Source organism: Danio rerio, chromosome 22, assembly GCF_052040795.2.
Source record: "Danio rerio strain M-AB ecotype USA chromosome 22, GRCz13ab, whole genome shotgun sequence".
Lineage (NCBI taxonomy): Eukaryota > Metazoa > Chordata > Actinopteri > Cypriniformes > Danionidae > Danio > Danio rerio.
The window spans coordinates 15,826,081-15,847,100 of NC_141042.1; the positions used below are offsets into that span (position 1 = coordinate 15,826,081).

The 21,020-nt window shown below is 33.5% G+C and overlaps 2 protein-coding genes across 2 annotated transcripts; both read left to right on the plus strand.

Annotated features, from left to right (window-relative positions):
- Positions 1–969: 969 nt before the first annotated feature.
- Positions 970–12,897, plus strand: sult3st3 (sulfotransferase family 3, cytosolic sulfotransferase 3; the record flags this gene model as incomplete). The annotated part of the gene is given in 6 exon segments (NM_001082876.1): positions 970–1,232; positions 1,791–1,993; positions 2,073–2,199; positions 3,252–3,346; positions 3,440–3,620; positions 12,745–12,897. Coding segments are annotated over 6 exon segments (900 nt in total). The 5' UTR covers positions 970–1,066.
- A 1,374-nt stretch (positions 12,898–14,271) lies between these two features.
- sult3st2 (sulfotransferase family 3, cytosolic sulfotransferase 2) lies at positions 14,272–19,992 on the plus strand. Its single transcript, NM_001079947.1, is given in 6 exon segments — positions 14,272–14,539; positions 15,023–15,225; positions 15,301–15,427; positions 18,669–18,763; positions 18,857–19,037; positions 19,592–19,992. Coding segments are annotated over 6 exon segments (900 nt in total). The 5' UTR covers positions 14,272–14,373; the 3' UTR covers positions 19,720–19,992.
- Positions 19,993–21,020: the final 1,028 nt, after the last annotated feature.

Below are 21,020 nucleotides of genomic sequence, written 5' to 3' on the forward strand. Positions count from 1 at the left end.
ATGGTGCCATGAAGAACCAAAAAAAGGGTTTTCACAGTGATAAAAGAACTTGTTGTTCCCTTTTATAGTTAAATAAAGAAGAGCAATTCCATGCAAACAAATTTACCAAAAAGCAAGTATTTTACAGTACTTTAGAAATACGCAAAAAATGTCTCTGTCAACGTTTTCAAACTATTCTATTTGATTTACCAATGACACACAAGTGGCAATTTCACATCTGTCACATCCATAACGTAGAGATGACACATCCATAACAACACTTGTTCCTCATAAATGTGAAAATATAAAATAAAATAAAATCAATCATTTTCGTTTTATAGAGAACCAACTCTTATCCTTTTTGATTAGGATTGTTTCTTTTGGGTTGTGCAGTTTTATTCACAGAATTTGTACAAAGTATGTTGTATAATGTAAACCCACAGACTTTTTTTGTCATGTCCGGAACGCATGTTTATTTCCATCATTTAAAGTACAAAACATGTTTACAGATTGATATTATTCTGCTCCCTTTACTGTGTGGTCAGTTGTTCTGAAAAACATAAACAAAAGTTTCAAAATAATGTTAACATATGCAAATTTATGTTTTGAGTTTTTACTTCAAATGTCACATCCATAACGCTGGAATAGCTCAGAACCATTTTTTACTTAATGCAGTGAACATTTCAAATTATCCAACAGATCTTTTCCACTCTAAAGAACACTTTGTAGGATGAAAAGGTTCTACTGGTGTTAACAGACGGTTCCATGGAACCATTAATGTCTGGCTAATTCTGGTGCATTTGCAGCCATGCTAATTAATGTACATGCTCCCTGCCAAATAATTAAAATAAACAAATGAGAACGTTTACAGTAATTTTTAGGAATGTGTGACACACACAGACCATGTATTGTGAACTTTAAATGATTCCCCCAGTTCAAAGGTTGGTCATAAATAAATAACCCTTTAACTCTATATTGTGTAACAGAAACGATAAGCTCTTTTCTCAATGAAATCTGGCTCTGAATATAAAAGGCTCTACTTCATGGTTTACAGTCTTGCTGATTCTGGCTCAGAAAGAAACTAAGCATGGCTCAGGAGGAATGCAAAATGATTAGTGACAAACTGTTAAAGTACAAAGGAACTGTGTTGACTGTAAACGACAACCAAGACATTACTCCAGAATATATTGACAGTATAAAGGATTTTGAAACAAGGGATGACGATGTCTTTGTTGTTACCTTCCCCAAATCTGGTAAGTGTGTAGAATATACTGTAGTTGTGAAACTCAGTATATATATATTTTTTCAAATATATTTTTAAATTTGACATACAGTATAGGTCTATGAAATATTTTCCACAAAATTAATTGACATTTTAGAAATCTTCAAATGCATTTTTGAAAATGTTTTGTGTAGTTTTTAATTAATAAACTTCTTAACTGCACTGCTACTCTAACACAAAATTTTGTGACAAAATCACATCTATATTTGTTTGTTATTTTATACATGTTAAACAATGTATTCTTTATATATCCATCCACACTTATTTAGGAGTGTAATATATATTAAATCTCAGCCTCAATGAACCAAAATTTAAATCAAAATGAATTCCAAGGTCATGAAAATACATTTTGATTTACATTCTAGTTTATGGAGGTTACATTTAATATATATTTTGATGTCAAATTGTAGTTAATGTCGGTATAAGTTGAACTAGCTAAATGTTGCAATAGGTCATATTTCTTATATAGCAGAAAAATTTATCATTTTCCATTTTAAAAGCTCAGTGTATTTCTATATGTCTCTCTCAGGTACAGTATGGACCCAACGGATCATGACTTTAATATACGAGGAGGATTTCCCAGAGAAAGCCAAACAAATCACATATGAGCAAATGCCCTGGATTGAGTATCGGGATAAAGGGAAAGATTACAGCACACGTTCGTCTCCAAGACTCTTCTGTTCGCATTTACTGGAGCCGCTGATGCCCAGAGCTCTCCAGAAAAAAGGAAAAGTGTGTACAAGCTTTTCAGTCGATTTGATGGTTTTGAGGTCAGACATCGAGGTTTTAATAAGCTTGTTTTTGGTATCAGGTCATCTATGTCATGAGGAACCCCAAAGACGTCATGGTGTCGTATTTTCATTTTTCCAACAAATTGAACAACCTGGATTCTTCTGAGAGCTACGATGAGATGTTAAAGAAATTCATTACAGGAAGCAGTAAGAGCAACATTTTTGCACAACAAATAGATTAAACAGTTAATAATAATAATAATAATAATAATAATAATCAGATAAACACTAGGTTGTAATGAAATAATATAAATACAATATATAAACTATAATTTTGTCTTGTAGGCTATAATAAATCTTTAATCTATTTTTTGTATCACATCTTGTCTATTGTAAATATTATGTTTCTCTATTTCAAAAGCCGGAAGCTTAGGGTTTACTTTATTTCATTGAAATGTTAATCTCATTAAACTATTTACCTTTGGAAAGGTCTAAGTCTTCTAAATACATATTTTACCACTGATTTTAGTTTTAAATCATGTAGGAAGAGTAAAAGATCAAAATCCATTTACTGTCACTCCTAACCTGTGAAATTGTTTGCACTTAAAGCAATCCTGACAAACTATATATCATTTAAAAACTTGATGACTGAGCAGGTGACTGATTTGTGATAGATATTACTGAGCAACTGTTTTTTATTAAGTTGTGACAAGGATACTCATCAGAGTCTTAACACATTACTTAGCTACAGCAATCTACATGTAAATATATTTTAGAGGCTATTTCAGAGGCTCAGTTTAAATCAAATACCAGCAAACTTCCCATACTGCTTCAGAATCTTCTTTGAAATTTACAAATATTGTTAAAGTGTGAACAAATTTACAGAAATAGGGGCCGTCCACACATTGTCATCAAAGGAAACTGGATGTCAACTGATTGTGATGTCTGGTACTGCGACCAAACAATTTTTTACTAAAAGCTCATTTCTTGAGGTATAGATTAGGTTTTGGTTAGGTTTAACCTTAAGTTAAAATGGAATACAACTTGTTTAAATAATAAGCTTAGCTTTTCTATCAAATTTGGGCTAAAACAGGTTTTATAAAATACATATTATATGTAACAATATAAAATATAAATTTCCTGTTTAATTATTTTTATAAACCTAAAGGCACATAACTTTTGTTTTATTTCACTCTTTAAAAACTTTTCAAATAATTTATTTCAAACCTTGAAAACACTAATGCTGTGTCTTATTCAAGTGGTTGGTGGCTGCTGGTTTGACCATGTTAAAGGATGGGTGACAAATAAAGACAAATACAACATCCTGATCCTGACTTATGAAGAGATGATCAAGGTAAGACCAGTTTGTTTTATGACCTTTTTATCTTTCCATCAAGAGTTATCAAAGTGTTCTTAGATATAATAACATGCACAAATCCTCCATCAGGACCTCAGATCTGTCATTGTGAAAATCTGCAAGTTTGTTGGCAAGAATCTGTCAGACGCAGCCATCAATAAAGTGGTGGAAAAAACAACATTCAACCAAATGAAAGTAGACCCTGTGGCCAACTATGAGTCCCTTTCTAAGGAGATGACAGATCAGCCGAAAGGAGCTTTTTTGCGCAAAGGTCAGACATTGAAACATAAAGAGCTGGTATTTAAAGCAGTTGCTTCACATTGCTAAAAATATATAATAATTGTAACCATAAAAACCATAATTTTTCAAATGTGTAGATTGCATTAAAGAGATAGTTCACATTCTTTGAGTTTCTGTCTTGCGATTGGAACAAAGAAAAAAAACTGAAGAATGTTGGGGGGGCAAAACAATAACTATTTACTTCCACAGTATTTTTTGTTCATTCATATATATATATATATATATATATATATATATATATATATATATATATATATATATATATATATATATATATATATATATAGACATCAATAGCGGCTTTTTCCCTTTATTTTTCAGAATATCTTGTTTTACATTATTAGAAGAAAGAAATTCATAAACGTTTAGAGAAACTTGAGTGTGAGTGTGAGTAAATATTGAAGAAATGTTAATTTTTGAGTGAACTGTCCCTTTAAGCAATAAAAATAGTAATAAATAAAGCGAATGAATAAAAAAGAAATACAAGCATTTTTATGTAGACAATGTATGTTTAAATATGCATTTAGAAGATTGTTTTTATTATTTGATAATTAAGGTAAATTATTTAAATAAATATACATTAATTTGCATACATTTCTTACATAAAAATGAGGATGAGTCTGTTGTTATGACTCTATAATAAACAATCAGAACAGCCCCTTTAAAAAGAAAGTGTATATCCAGAAATGTTTGTACAATAAAATATAATTAGGCATGATGCATGTAATTATTATAATAAATATTATATAATTATATATAATGTATTATGTATTATGTATTTCAGGAACGGTTGGAGACTGGAAGAACTCTTTAACCATGGCTCAGAGTGAATGTGTTGATCGTGTCTTTGAAGAAAGAATGAAAGACGTGCCTCTTAACCTGGTCTGGGACATCACAGAACTGCGTAGCTGAAGACTCAAGTTGTGACTATTATTTTAAAATTAATAAAGATATTTTAAAAATTCTTCTTTAAAACTTTTTTACACTAATAAAATGAATCCATAATATATGAATGAAGATCACAAACATATCAGAAAGAGAAAAATGATAACTTGATCTAAATTAAATGTCTCCTGATTTTAATAATGTTTTTTTTATTTATAATGGGATAACCAATGTTTGTTTTTATGAGTTTTTATGAGGAGAAATTCAGGTTCCTGACTTTTTGGATGTTTCTGACATTCTAACCACTAGATGTCAGCAAACACATTCAAGTTCAGGTCATAAACATAAATATTATGATTTTAACGTGAATGTTGAATCCAAAATTTAAATGAACTTGTCCACAAGTTGATTAAGACAGCATCCTGTTTTATTTGTTTACTTAAGGTAACATACTCGTTTGTGGATCGATTTTTTTTGTCCTATTGTGATTGCTTCACTGCATTCTTATCCACGTTCAAAACTGCAAACATGACTTTTATGAAGGGGTTATCTAGGGACAAAGCCCTAGTAAAAAGTAAACTCTCCTGAACTGATTATTTAAGAAGAACTGCGTGACATTGAACAGTGACATTTTCAATGTGGGTTAAAGGGATCGTTCACCCAAAAATGTAAATACTGTAATGATTTACTCACGCTTCACTTGTTCTAAACCTGTTGAGTTTTTTCTTCTGTTGAACACTAAAGAAGATATTTTAAAGAAAGCTGGAGACGTGTAACCACTGACTTCCACAATATTTTTTTTCCTACCTTGGAAGTCAATAGTTCCAGGTTTCCAGCTTTCTTCGAAACATCTTCTTTAGTGATCAACAGAAGAAAGAAACTAAAGGTTTGGAAGCACTTGAGTAAAGAGTGGGTAAATATAAAATGTTGGGTGAACTATCCCTTTAAATGACACCAATTAAAGATACAGGACAAAGATAAAACATTAAACATTTTCTGCTGAGTCTGTTTATGACGGCTATCATGGCATTTCATTTGTCAGCATATCTATAACAGAAGTTCAGGAGTGCCACAGAATGACTTTAAAGTGTTTAATAAATTATTAGTAGTAAAATACTAAAACCAATACTAATCTCAAATAAAATGTTACAAAACAAACCTTAAAGTTTGATCATAAAAAATAACTCTTAGTAGATCATAAAGGCTGAATGTTAGTATCTGTTTCATTAAAGCATGGTAAGTCTAAGTAGATTGTCAAAATGATTGTACGACTGACCTTAATTTGTTCCCCAAAAGCATTGCAAGTCTATCAGAAAAATGATCATATGACTGATCTAAAATAGATCATAATATTTATCATACAACAGGCTTAAAAGATGCAAAGCACACAAGCAAGTCCACTTACTAATGGCTGAAGATATGCAAAATGAACATTTAGGGTGGCCTAGTCAAAGTCCTAACCTCAATCCAAATAAGATTCTGTGGCATGACCTTAAATAGGCGGTTGATTCTCTAAAACCCCCCAGTGTGGCTAAATTACAACTTTTCTGCAAAGATGAGCAGGCCAAAAACTCCCACAGTGATGTAACAGTCTCATTGCAAGTTATTGAAAACGCTTGTTTATAGTTGTTGCTGCTAAAGATGGCCCAACCAGGTATTAGGTTTAGGGGCAATAGAAATGAGGATTAGACACATTAAAGTGTGACAAACATGCAAAAAAAAAAAAATCTATAAGGGACAAACGTTTTATCACACCTCTGTATATAATTTTTGGTGAATACAAGGTGCCATAAAGAACCAAAAAAGAGGTTTTTATGGTGATAAAATATTTTTCATACAGTCGGTGTCTAACACTTATTCAGATTCACTCACCACTCCCTGTTCCTTGTTATCTCCCGTGTCTGTGTCTCTATCCTATTGTTGATCTCTCCTGGTTCCCTGTCTGGTCTCCATGTCTGGTTCCTTCCTCTCCTGGTTACCATCATATTCCACGTTTCATCCCGCCTGTCAAGCCATCTCTATCCTGCAACCTGTTTCATGTGTCTCTGTTTAACCTCCATCCTTACATAATAAACTGTTTACATACTTATCGCCCTGGTTCCCATATTCTTCTGTGACAGAATGCTGGACCACTATAGTCACTGGATCAGAGGTTACAATTCTTTTCAGGTGTTTGTGGACTCACTGAAGCAGGTATTGCAGACACCACCACCACCATCGACTATTTCCGCAATTAATTGTACTTCATCGCTGTCTGTCAATTCAGGCCTCACGACCAGATTGGTGCCATCCTTTGACATAGAGGAGAATTACAATGAATCCCCTGTGTGGCGCTTTATTGGCAAACATAACATCCTTCAAAACTCCCTAAATGGCCAAAGCAATGTACAGAGTTCCTAGAATGACCAGAGCCATCTCCAGAGTTCCCTGAATGGCCAGAGCAGTCTCCAGAGAACCCTGAACGGCCAGAGCTGTCTCCAGAGTTCCCTAAACGGCCAGAGCTGTCTCCAGAGGTCCTTAAACAGCCAGAACCATCAACAGAGTTCCCTGAATGGCTAAGGCTGTCTTCAGATTTCCCCGAAGGGCCAGAGCCATCTCCGTAAGTTTCTCTGAATGGCCAGAGCCATCTCCAGAGATTCCCGAATGGCCAGAGCCATCTCCATAGTTCCTCAAAAGGTCTGCAGAGTTGCCCTCTCGTCCAGGACCATCTCCTGAGTTCCACAAAAAGCCAGGGCTGTCTCCAGAGTTCCCCAACTAACCAGAGCGATCTCCTGAGTTCCCCGAATGGTTCAAGTCCCCCCTGAACACCTCAAAAGGCCTGTGCCACTTCTAGAGCTCCCTGGAAGACCAGTACATACCAGTGTTTCCCAATGGCCAGTACCATCTTCTGAATTCCCTGAATTGCCTACACTGCCCTCTGAGTTTTCAAAACAGCTAAGGTTATCGACTGAACTCCCCAAATGACCAGAGCCATTTCCCAAAACCCAAGAATAGAAAAAGTTGTTTCTCAAGTCTTAAAATTGGCTGGAATTATCTTCTGAGTTCCACGAATGGCCAGAACCCCCATGGGAGTCTCACAAGCTATGTGGTTCTCCATTGTGGCCTACTAAACCACCAGCCAGAGCCCCTCAGGCCTCCCGCCTTAATGTTGCTCTTCAGGCCCCCAGCCTTGTCAACACTCCTCAGGTCTTTGGTCTTACCTGCATTCCCCAAGCTTCTGGCCCAAATGGTACTCCTCGGATATCCAATCCTATCGCCATTCCCCTGGCTAGTACCCCTTTGACTTCCAGGTTAACCAGCGCTCTCTTGTACCCCAGCCCTGCCAAAGCTTCACAGGCATCCATCGCTGCCATTAGATCCCATGCTTTAAGTCCTACTGAGGTTACCAGGCTACCAGTCCTGTCAGCACTCCCAGGGTTGCCAATCTTATTTCCCCCTGCCCTAAACCTTCATGAGTTGTCCCAGTCTCTCTCCCTGGCCTGTCTTGTTGCAGCTCCTAGTCATTGGTTCACCTCCTCTGCACAAGCCAGGCTCTTTAACCCTTGTGTCTCCTCAAACCATGCCCTGCGCATATTCCTATCTTCATTTGAATCGGGTCCCAGGAATAAAAGCCCTCCTCCTATCCTAAGTCGTATTGGAGTCAGTAGGCAGTCTGCTTCTATGAAAATAATAAAGACTTAAGTTGATTCTCCCTGTTCAAAGGTTGGTCATAAATAAAATAACCCTTTAACTCTATATTGTGTAACAGCAACGATTAGCTCTTTTCTCAATGAAATCTGGCCCTGGATATAACAGGCTGCACTCTGTGGTTTACAGTCTTGCTGATTCTGGCTCAGAAAGAAACAAACATGGCTCAGGAGGAATGCAAAATGCTAAGTGACAAACTGTTAAAGTACAAAGGAACTGTCCTGACTTTGGAACCCAACTACGACATTACTCCAGAATATATCGACAGTTTACAGGATTTTGAAACAAGAGATGACGATGTCTTTGTTGTTACCTTCCCCAAATCTGGTAAGTGTATAGTAAACTCTGTAATTGTGAAACTCAGTAGTGTTAAGGTAAAAATTTATTTTTTCAAATACATTTTAAAATATGATATATAGGTCTATGAAATATTCATTCATTCATTTCCTTTTTGGCTCAGTCCCTTTATTAATCTGGGGTCGCCAAAGCAGAATGAACCGTCGGTTTATGAAATATATTTCACAAAATTAATTTACATTTTAGAAATCTACAAATGCAATTTAGACATGTTTTGTATAGTTTTTAATTAATATACTTCTTAACTGCACTGCCGCTCTAATAGACAAAATCACATCTATATTTGTGTGTCGTTTTTTATATGTTAAACAATGTATTCTTCATCTCTCCATCCACATTTTTTTTTTTTGGAGTGTAATATATATTAAATGTCAACCTCTAGGAACTAAAATTTAAATCAAAATAAATTTCAAAGTCATGAAAATGCATTTTGATTTACATTCTAGTTTATGAAGGTTAAATTTAATATATATTTTGATGTCAAAATGTAGTTAATGTCGAAATGAGTTAAACTAGCTAAACTTTGCATATATTTTGCGAATATTTATCATTTTCTGTTTTAAAAGCTCAGTGTATTTCTATATGTCTCTCTTAGGTACAGTATGGACCCAGCGAATAATGACTTTAATATACGAGGAGGATTTCCCGGAGAAAGCCAACCAAATCACATTTGAGCAAATGCCCTGGATTGAGTATCGGGAAAAAGGGACAGATTATAACACACGTCCATCCCCAAGACTCTTCTGTTCGCATTTACTGGAGCCACTGATGCCCAAAGCTCTCCAGAGAAAAGGAAAAGTGTGTACAAGCTTTTCAGTCGATTCAGTTGTTTTGAGGTCAGGCAGGCATCTGGGTTTTAATAAGTTTGTTTGTTTTTTGGTATCAGGTCATCTATGTCATGAGGAACCCAAAAGACGTCATGGTGTCGTATTTTCATTTTTCCAACAAAATGAAAAACCTGGATTCTTCCAAGAGCTATGATGAGGTCTTAAAGAATTTCATTACAGGATGCAGTAAGAGCAACATTTTTGCACAACAAATACGTTTATTAGTAAATAATATTAATTATAATAATAATAAATTAAATAAACACTAGATTGTAATGTAATAAATATAACTTTTAATTTTGTCTTGCAGGCTATTTTAAATTTTTAGCCTATTTTTTGTATCATATCATATTGCTCAAAACAGCACCCTCACATTGTCACCAATGGAGACTGAATGTCAACTGGTGGTGATGTCTGGTACTGCAGCCAAACAAATTTTTACTGAAAGCTTATTAGTGAGGTATGAGTTAGGTTAGGGTAAAGCTTAACTCAAAAATGGAATGCTTTTTTTTTTTTAGATGTTTAGTTTAGATTTTCCATCAAATTTGGGCTGAAACAGCTTTTGTAAAATACATATATGTAACATTAAAATATACATTTCCTGTTTTATTATTTTCAGAAAATTAAAGCCACATAATTTTTTTTTTCACTTTTTAAACCTTTTTTTTTTACTTTAGCTACAATCTGACAAGTGTCATCATTAAAATAAGAACAAGCTTAAATATATGCACCAAAGTATTGAAGACTGGCAATCATTTAGATTGAGTTGAACATGTCATTTTTATGTCTATGATCAAAAATTGGGGAGACAGTCAAGGGGTTAAAACAGTGACCTTAAAAACACTAATGCTGTGTCTTGTTTTAGTGATTGGTGGCTCCTGGTTTGACCATGTTAAAGGATGGGTGGCAAATAAAGACAACTACAACATCCTGATCCTGACTTATGAAGAGATGATCAAGGTAAGACCAGTTTGTCTTATGACCCTTTAATCTTTCCATCAAGAGTTATCAAAGTGTTCTTAGATATAATAGCATGCACAAATCCTCCATCAGGACCTCAGATCTGTCATTGTGAAAATCTGCAAGTTTGTTGGCAAGAATTTGTCAGACGCAGCCATCAATAAAGTGGTGGAAAGAGCAACATTCAACCAAATGAAAGTAGACCCTGTGGCCAACTATGAGTCCCTTCCTCTGGATATCATAGATCAGCCAAAAGGAGCTTTTTTGCGCAAAGGTAAGACATTAAGACACAAAGAGCTGGTATTTGAAGCAGTTGCTTCACATTGCTAAAAATATAACATAACTTATTTGAGCTATCTTAAATTCCCTTGGATGATAATGCAGATGAACAGGGTAAAAAATTAAATAAAAATCGTCACCTTAGAATTATAAGGTTCTATCTGCGTTCTGAATGATTTTGAGATACTGAGCTTTAAAGTTTTTGCATTCCATATACAGCAAACAACATGTGTGTAACAGTTCTCTTTCATACATTAACATTACAGAGACCCTAAATGTACTCTAAATGTAAATTATCAAAACTCTCTTACATTTGCAAATTGGGGTAAAGCAAACAGGGCAAATGCAGATAGAACCTTCTCATTCTAAAAAGTAATTTTCCGCTTGGAATTATAAGGTTTTATCTGGCAGATCATTAAAGGAAGGACAACTTATCAAGAAATACAATCACAAAATAAATAAACTGGTGTTGTAACAATATTCTGATGCTTGAGAAAGTTACAGTTTTGCTTTTTAGAACATTTATTTAATGTTTTACGATGAATTTTTTTTTCTTGAACAAATTAAGCATATAAGGCTGTGCTAAATATTTTATCTAGTGCAGCTGTTAATTTTATGTAATTAATATGGTAATATACATTGAATTTTATGCTTTATCTGAACTATTGAACTTTATTTACTGAATTATGTCCCATGAATTAAATTAAGTATTTTCCCTTCAAAGCTTAATATCACATTTGAGACTTTAAAAGAAATGGACAATGAGCAAATGAGTTTAATAAACACTAAGAAAATTTTCACTGACTATATATATATACACAAAAATAAAAATATTTCACATTTAATATATTATATATTTTTTAATATCTTTTTCTTTTTCAACAATGTAAATTGTAACATTTCATCTCAGTCAAAAAATGCTTCTAAATCATCACATTTACACACATTTTTCAGTTTTAGATTTCTTCTTAATTTTGTGTGGTGCGCCATTATTTAGTCACTAAAGTGATTTTAGTTGACTTTAGTGATTTAGTGTTTCTTTTTGGTCTTTCCTACTATCAATGGAGCAGTCTGGCGATATTGCAAAGAAGCTGATGCTGATAGGTCATTGAGTGTGCATTTGAAATGCAGGCTAGAGTTCAACTTTGTAGATGAAACGTTTTTTTGTTTTTTAAATAAAAAGTCTTAAAACTTAATAAAAAAAACATCACATCATGTTAATAAGTTGTCATTTATTAAGAACATATGAATAACTCAAATTTGACAAAAATGTCAGATAGAACCTTATAATTCTAAGGTGACGAAATTCTGTTATCACCATTTTTTTTTCTAATTTGTTGATTGCATTAAAGAGATTCACAATCTCTGAGTTTCTTTTTTTATGTTAAGCACGAAGAAAACTAAACTGAAGAATGTTTTGGGCAAAACAACCACCATTTACTTCCACACTATTTTTTGTTCATAGAGAGACATCAATGGCTGCTTTTTCCTTACATTTTTCAGAACATCTTGTTTAGCATTACTGGAAGAAAGAAATTCATAAGTTCAGAACCACTTGAGCATTAGTAAATGGTGAGGACATTTAGATTTTTGGGTAAACTGTCCCTTTAAGGATAGCAAGCAATTAAAATAATAATAAATGGATAAAGCGACTTTGAAAAAAAAAATTGCAAGCATTTTTTTGTAAAACAATGTTTTGTTGAAATATGCAAATGGAGCATTCATTCATTCATTCATTCATTTTTTTATTCATTCATTCATTCATCCATTTTCAGCTTAGTCCCTATTTTATCAGGGGTCGCCACAGTGGACATATGGAGCATATTTTATTTATTTATTTAAATGTACACTAATTTGCATACATTTCCTACATAAATTATTAATTTGTTTTATTTGAATAAATTACGGTCACAGATTTTTACAGAGGAATTTTATTTGGGGAATCTATTGTTATGACTCAACTGAGAACTGTGAACATCGCATCCCAAGAGAAGAAGAAGAAAAATAAAAAAACAAAAAATGTGTTTTTTGTGTTTGTAAAATAAAATATATAATCTGGCATGTTAGGTGTATTGATTTGTTTTAATTACTGTATTTCAGGAACAGTTGGAGACTGGAAGAACTCTTTAACCGTGGCTCAGAGTGAATGTGTTGATCGTGTCTTTGAAGAAAGAATGAAAGACGTGCCTCTTAACCTGGTCTGGGACATCACAGAACTGCATAGCTGAAAACTCAAGTTGTGACTTTTATTTTGAAACCAATAAAGATAAAAAACTATCAAACTGATAAAAGGAATGCATAATATCATGAAGAAAAAACTGATAACTTGCTGTAAATTAAATGTCTTCCAGTTTTATGGTTTTTATGTTTATAGTGGGATAACCAATGTTTGTTTTTATGTTTTTTAGCATAAATTCTGAACAAGTTCTAACAAGTTCAGATCATAAACATAGATAATATGATTTCAAACGTGAATGTCAAATCCAAAATTTAAATGAACTTCCCCCCAAGTTGTTTAAAACACTATCCTGTTTTATTTATCAAGGTTAAATTAAAGTAATGTACTAGTTTGTGGATTGAAGTAAAGGGTGAACTATTCCTTTAAATTAGGCTAAAATAATCCCATTTTAAAAATACAGGACAAATATGAAACATTTTCTGCTGTCACAGTATTTCATTTGTCAGCATATCTAATAGAAGTTCTCAATCCAGGGCTTTAGACAGCTTTCAGGAGTGCCACAGAATGACTTTAAAGTGTTTGATAAATTATAATTAGTAAAATAATAACACTCAAACTAATCTCAAATAAAATGTTACAAAACAAACCTTAAAGTTTGATCATAAAAAAACTTGTAATCATACTGACTCTAAATGTTACCCTCTGTTCCCTAAAAGCATTGCAGGTCTATCAGAAAAAATGATCATAAACTAATCTAAATTAGATCATAATAATTATCATATGCCAGACAATTTTACGATTTGGGATGGCCTAATCAAAGCACTGATCTCAATCCAAATAAGATGCTGTGGCATGACCTTAAAAAGGCGGTTCATTCTCTAAAATCCTCCAATGTGGCTAAATTACAACTAATCTGCAAAGATGAACAGGCCAAAATTCTTCCACAGCGATGTAACAGTCTCATTAAAAGTTATTGATAACGCTTGTTTTTAGGTGTTGCTAATAAGGATGGCCCAACCAGGTACTAGGTTTATTGGCAAACACTTGCTCATGGTTTATAATGAAAAACTTTATATAAAAATTGCATGTTGTGTTTCCTTGCGTTAACTTATACTTCACAATGATAAAATAACTTTTTTTTGTTCTCTTCTATGGCTACATAAACCATTTTTACTTAATATGGTGACCATTTTAATAATTTAAAGAATCTTTTCCACACAAAAGAACACTTTCTGAGACGAAAAAGTTCTACAGGTGTTAAAAGATGGTTCTGTGGATCCATCATTGTCAATGAGAACCTTTACAGTATAAGGAGTGTGTGACGCTACAGACCATGCATTCTTGAACTTTACATCGCCTGTTTAAATGTATAACTTACTTTGATTCTCCCAGTTCAAAGGTTGGTCATAAATAAACAACCCTTTAACTCTATATTGTGTAACAGCAACGATAAGCTCTTTTCTCAATGAAATCTGGCTCTGAATATACAGTAACAGGATCTACTTCGCGGTTTACAGTCTTGCTGATTCTGGCTCAGAAAGAAATCAAACATGGCTCAGGAGGAATGTAAAATGCTAAGTGACAAACTGTTAAAGTACAAAGGAACTGTCCTGACTATGGAAACCAATCACGACATTACTCCAGAATATATTGACAGTATAAAGGATTTTGAAACAAGGGAAGATGATGTCTTTGTTGTTACCTTCCCCAAATCTGGTAAGTGTGTGGTATACATTGTAATTTTGAATCTCAGTAGAATAAAGGTAAACATATGTTTCAGAACATGATATATAGGTCTATGAAATGTATTCCACAAAATTAATTTACATTTTAGAAATCTAAAAATGCATTTTTGGACATGTTGCACTGCTGCTCTAATAGACAAAATCACATCTATATTAGTTTATCTTTTTATGTTAAACAATATATTCTTCATATCTTCATCTTTTTAGGAGTGTAAAATATAATAAATGTCAACCTCAATAAACCAAAATTAAAAATGGAAATTTGGAGGTCAAGAAAATACTTTTTGGAGGTTAAATTTAATATATTTTCAATGTCAAAATGTAGTTAATGTCAGTATAAGTTAAACTAGCTGTAGCTAAACCTTACGTTAAGACATCACTGTTTGTTATATAACAGGAATATTTATCATTTTCCATTTTAAAAGCTCAGTGTATTTCTATATGTCTCTCTTAGGTACAGTATGGACCCAACGGATCATGACTTTAATATACGAGGAGGATTTCCCGGAGAAAGCCAACGAAATCACATATGAGCAAATGCCCTGGATTGAGTATCGGGAAAAAGGGAAGGATTACAACGCACGTCCATCTCCAAGACTCTTCTGTTCGCATTTACTGGAGCCGCTGATGCCCAAAGCTCTCCAGAAGAAAGGAAAAGTGTGTAAACTCTGCAGTCGATTTGATTGTTTAGAGGTCAGACATCGTGTTTTTAATGTTTGTTTTTGCTATCAGGTCATCTACGTCATGAGGAACCCCAAAGACGTCATGGTGTCGTACTTTCATTTTTCCAACAAAATGAAAAACCTGGATTCTTCTGCGAGCTACGATGAGATGTTAGCGAATTTCTTTACAGGATGCAGTAAGAGCAACATTTTTGCACAACAAATACATTTCTTAGTAAATAATAATGATAATAATAATAATAATGAGATAAACACTAGTTTGTAATGTAATCATATAAATTAAAGATATAATATACAATTTTGTCTTGTAGACTATTTTAAAATTTTAGCCTAATTTTTGTATCATATCTCATCTATTTTAAATAGTGCATATACATTTGTCAGTGAATGCATAATAAATATTCGTTCATTTATTTTCCTTTTGGCTTAGTCCCTTTTGTAATCTGGGGTCGCCACAGCGGAATGAACCGCCAAAAAAATTTGGGACAGGAGCAGTTTAGGGCTAGTAATCAGGTAAATTGGTTAAATAATGATGTGATCTTGAGCAGGTGATGTCAACAGATGATAGTAGTTACACTGCAAAAAATGCTTTTCTTGCTTAGATTTTTTGTCTTGTTTCTAGTCTAAATATCTAAAAATTGCTAAATCAAGAAGAATTTCCTAGACAAGCAAAACACATTGTCTCGTTTTGAGAAATAATATGCCAATATTAAGTGAGTTTTACCTTTAAATAAGCAAAATAATCTGCCAATGGGGTAAGCAAAATAATCTTGTTTTTTCTTTTGATGTAAGATCATTTTGCTTACCCCATTGGCAGATTATTTTGCTTATTTTAAGGAAAAACTCACTTAATATTGGCATATTATTTCTCAAAACGAGATAATGTGTTTTGCTTGTCTAGAAAATTCTTCTTGATTTAGGAATTTTTAGATAATTAGACTAGAAACAAGACAAAAAATCTAAGCAAGAAAAGCATTTTTTGCAGTGTATGATTTTGTACAAAAACAGCATCCAAGAAAGGTCTAGTCCTTTAGAAGCAAAGATGGGCTGAGGATCCCCAGTTTGCCAACAAATACATAAGAAAATTATTAAAATGTTTAAAAAAAAATGTTTTTCAAAGAAATACAAGAAGATATTTGGATATTTCATCATCAACAGTGCATAAAATCATTTAAAAAAATCAAGGAATTTGAAGGAATTTTAGTGAGTAAGGGAAAAGGGTGCAAGCCTAAGCTGAAGTACCATGATGTCCGTTCCCTTAGGAGACACTAAGAATCTTCATTTATTTATAAGTGACATGACCACATGGGACCAGGACTACTTTGGCAAACTGTTGTCAAGTACCACAATACAGTACATAGTTACATCCACAAATGGCAGTTAAAACTGTACTGTGCCAAAAAGAAGCCCTATGTTAACAGTGTCCAGAAGCAATGTCGACTTCTCTGGGCTCAGAGGCATCTGGGATGTACCATCACACAGCGGAAACATGTACTGTGGTCAGATGAATCATTTCAGGCATTTTTGGGGGGAGAAATAGACGCCGTGTGCTCCGGACCAAATATGAAAAAGATCATCCAGACTGTTACCAGCAACAAGTCCAAAATTAAGGGTCTGTCATGGTATGGTGTTGTGTCAGTGTCCTTGGCAAAGGTAACTTGCTCTTCTGTGATGGTGCCTTTAATGCTGAAGAGTACGTATAGATTTTGGACCACAATATGCTGACTTTTTTTCCAGGGACACCCATGCTTATTTGAACGAGACAATGTAAAACCACATTTAAAAATGCAACTGGTAAAACCACTGCACAGATTACAAAGTTCTGGCTGCAAAGGAAGTGGATACAGGTACTTGACTGGCCTTCCAGCAGTCCCGAACTGTCTCCAATAAAAGTTGTGTGGCGCATTTTGAAGCGCAAAATGCAACAACTAAGACCCCGTATTGTTGCCCACCTCAAGATTTGTTTGCAAGAATGATGGGACAAAATTACTCCTGAAAGATTTCATCACTTGGTGTCCTCAGTCTCTAAACGTCTTTTAAGTGTTGTGAAAAGTAATGGCAAGATTAAAAAGTGATAAATGCTTTACTGTTCCAATTTTTTTTTTTTTAAATGTGATGCAAGAACCCAAATTGTCTGTATTGAAATACAAGTCAAAGTAAATTTATAAATCAATACTTTTTTCTTTGCATTTTCTTTTTATATATTAACTGATAAAATGTATATATTAATCATTTAACTGTCATCATCGGCGAGGCAGTGGCGCAGTAGGTAGTGCTGTCGCCTCACAGCAAGAAGGTCACTGGGTCGCTGGTTCAAACCTCGGCTCAGTTGGCATGGCGTTTCTGTGTGGAGTTTGCATGTTCTCCCTGTCTTCGCGTGATTTTCCTCCGGGTGCTCCGGTTTCCCCCACAGTCCAAAGACATGCAGTACAGGTGAATTGGGTAGGCTAAATTGTCTGTAGTGTATGAGTGTGTGTGTGGATGTTTCCCAGAGATGGGTTGCGGCTGGAAGGTAAAACTTGCTGGATAAGTTGGTGGTTTATTCTGCTGTGGCGACCCCGGATTAATAAAGGGACTAAGCTGACAAGAAAATGAATGAATGAATAACTGTCATCATCCTGGTGGCAAAAAGCTTGAAATTTACAATATTTCAAAGAAATGTTAATATAATTAAACTATTTATCGTTGGAAAGGTCTAAATGTTCTAAATATTTCCAACGTTCTTCAGTTTAAATAAATTTTACCAATGTTTGTTTTTATAGTTTTGTGTGTTTTGTGTTTACTGTCACCTTTAACCTGTGCAATTATTTGCAATTAAAGCAATCTTGACAAACTATATATAATTTAAAAACTTGATGACTGAGCAGGTGACTGATTTTCCATAGATATTACTGAGCAACTGTAATTAATTAATTTGCAACAAGAATATGCATCATTACTTAATTACAGCAATCCATGAGTAACAAAATGTCTTTTACAGATTATTTCTGAGGCTCAAATAAAATCAAATACCACCAAACTGCCCATACTACTTTGTAATTTGATGTGTAATGTACAAATATTGCCAAAAGTATTAAAAAATATATAGAAATTGGGGCGCCCTCAAATTATCACCAATGGAAACTGGATGACAACTGGTGGTAATGTCTGGTACTGCAGCCAAACAAAATTGTAAAGCTTATTTTTGAGGTACGAGTTAGAGTTAATTATGGGATGCATTTTTTTTTTTCAGATATTTAGCTTAAATTTCTTTTACAAAATTTTTCAAACTTTTGTAAAATATATATGTAACATTGAAATATACATTTCCTGTTTTATTATTTTCATAAAATTAAAGGCACATAACTTGTTTTATTTCACTTTTTTTTAACTTTTTTTTTCAAACCTTGAATACGTTAATGCTGTGTCTTATTTTAGTGATTGGTGGCTCCTGGTTTGACCATGTTAAAGGATGGGTGACAAACAAAGACAAATACAACATCCTGATCCTGACTTATGAAGAGATGATCAAGGTAAGACCAGTTTGTTTTATGACCCTTTAATCTTTCCATCAAGAGATATCAAAGTGTTCTTAGATATAATAACATGCACAAATCCTCCATCAGGACCTCAGATCTGTCATTGTGAAAATTTGCAAGTTTGTTGGCAAGAATCTGTCAGATGCCGCCATCGATAAAGTAGTGCAAAGAACAACATTCAACCAAATGAAAGTAGACCCTGTGGCCAACTATGAGTCCCTTCCTCAGGAGGTCACAGATCAGCCGAAAGGAGTTTTTATGCGCAAAGGTAAAAGAAAAGTGAAATATAAAAAACTGGCATTTAAAGCTGTTTTAACCATATCATTTAAACAAGTCTTAATTCCCCTGGATGATGATGCAGATTGAACCAGGTAAATTTAACCAAAAATACTCTTATTACCATAATTGACTGCATTTCTTTCTTATGTTAGGAACAAAGAAAAACACATTAAAGAATGTTGGTAGAACTATTTATTTTCACAGTAGTTTTGTTCCTATATAGACATCAGTTTTTGCATGGCAATGTTTAAATGTGCAAATGGAGCATATTTAGTTGAATTGTTAAATCATTAAATTTAATTATTGAATTAAATATACAATCATTTGAATACATTTCTTACATAATTAATTTATTAATTCGTTTATTTGGACATATTAAAGTAATAGATTTTTAGAGTATATTTTTTGGGTCTGTTGTTATGAACTAATCATTCAGAACTGTGAACATCCCATTGCAAGAGTAAAAAAACACTATGTTTGCAGAATTAACCATATAATCAGGCATGTTAAGTGTATTGATTTGTTTTAATTACTGTATTTCAGGAACAGTTGGAGACTGGAAGAACTCTTTAACCGTGGCTCAGAGTGAATGTGTTGATCGTGTCTTTGAAGAAAGAATGAAAGACGTGCCTCTTAACCTGGTCTGGGACATCACAGAACTGCGTGGCTGAAAACTCAAGTTGTGACTTTTATTTTGAAACCAATAAAGATAAAAAAAAAAACTATCAAACTGATAAAAGGAATGCATAATATGAATGCATATCATAAACGTCATTGAGAAAAAAACTGATGACGTGCGGATAGGGTGTGCATTATCGACAATATGTAAAATATGGACAGTTGATCAGTTTTAACTAAACTGACATTTGATGAGTATAATCTTGTAAAAAATACAGTTATGTTAAATGACCAAGTGAATGTAAATCTCTAAATTAAATGTCTTAAAAAACTTGTACATCTGTATTTGTTTTCTCTGAATTATTATTATTAAATTTAATTTGACAATGGAAACATTTACAGACGAGCTATTTGCGCAGTGTTTTTCAGCCAGTGATGAACTTCCGGTGAGAGCTTTATGTGACTATTATCAATTTCAGAATGTTTATTTTACAGCATCGTTGCTGTAATGCAATTAAAAAATGTTCAGTAAAGCATATTCATTTTGTTGTTTAAGCGTAAAAAAAGATGAAAGACCGTTTAAACACAGGCGCTGTCATTAGCGGCAGGCCAGCGCAAAAATTCTATCGAAAATACTGGGGTAAAATTAATTTACATATTTTAAAGACATGGCGTGGAAAAATAGAATAATGCAGAGCTTTTTGTATGATCTGATAGCCACTTTATATTGTATCTCAGCCAGGCAGTGATGATTAAGAAATCAGATTTAAGAAATCAGATCAAGTGCACCGATTTTGTATGGGATGACAAATAATCTGAGGTCCTGGGGCTGGCTGAATGAAATTAAAAATTCAGTTTGCATATAGGCTACTCCATTACAACATAAATGCTGCCATGTTATGCATTTTACTGAATTTAGTTGTGGACTAGTTCTAGTTCTCGGCAGTTAGTCCAGTCATATCATAACATATAGATATAATAAAAACATAAAAACAACAACACCTAGAATGCATTGATAGTTCAACTTGCCAGAGCCATACAAAAAGAAAATAACAACCACTTGCGCAATATCATGTCAAAAAGGACATTATTGAGTTCATTGAAGGAAAACTTTTTAAAATGTTTTAATCGGACTTTAAATCCATAGATTAATATTTAATTTAAAAAGTATTTACAAAATAATCTAGACACACACACACACACACACACACACACAGAGAGAGAGACAGACAGACTGACAGACAGACAGACAGACGATAGATAGATAGATAGATAGATAGATAGATAGATAGATAGATAGATAGATAGATAGATAGATAGATAGATAGATAGAAATATGAAACTATTATACAGA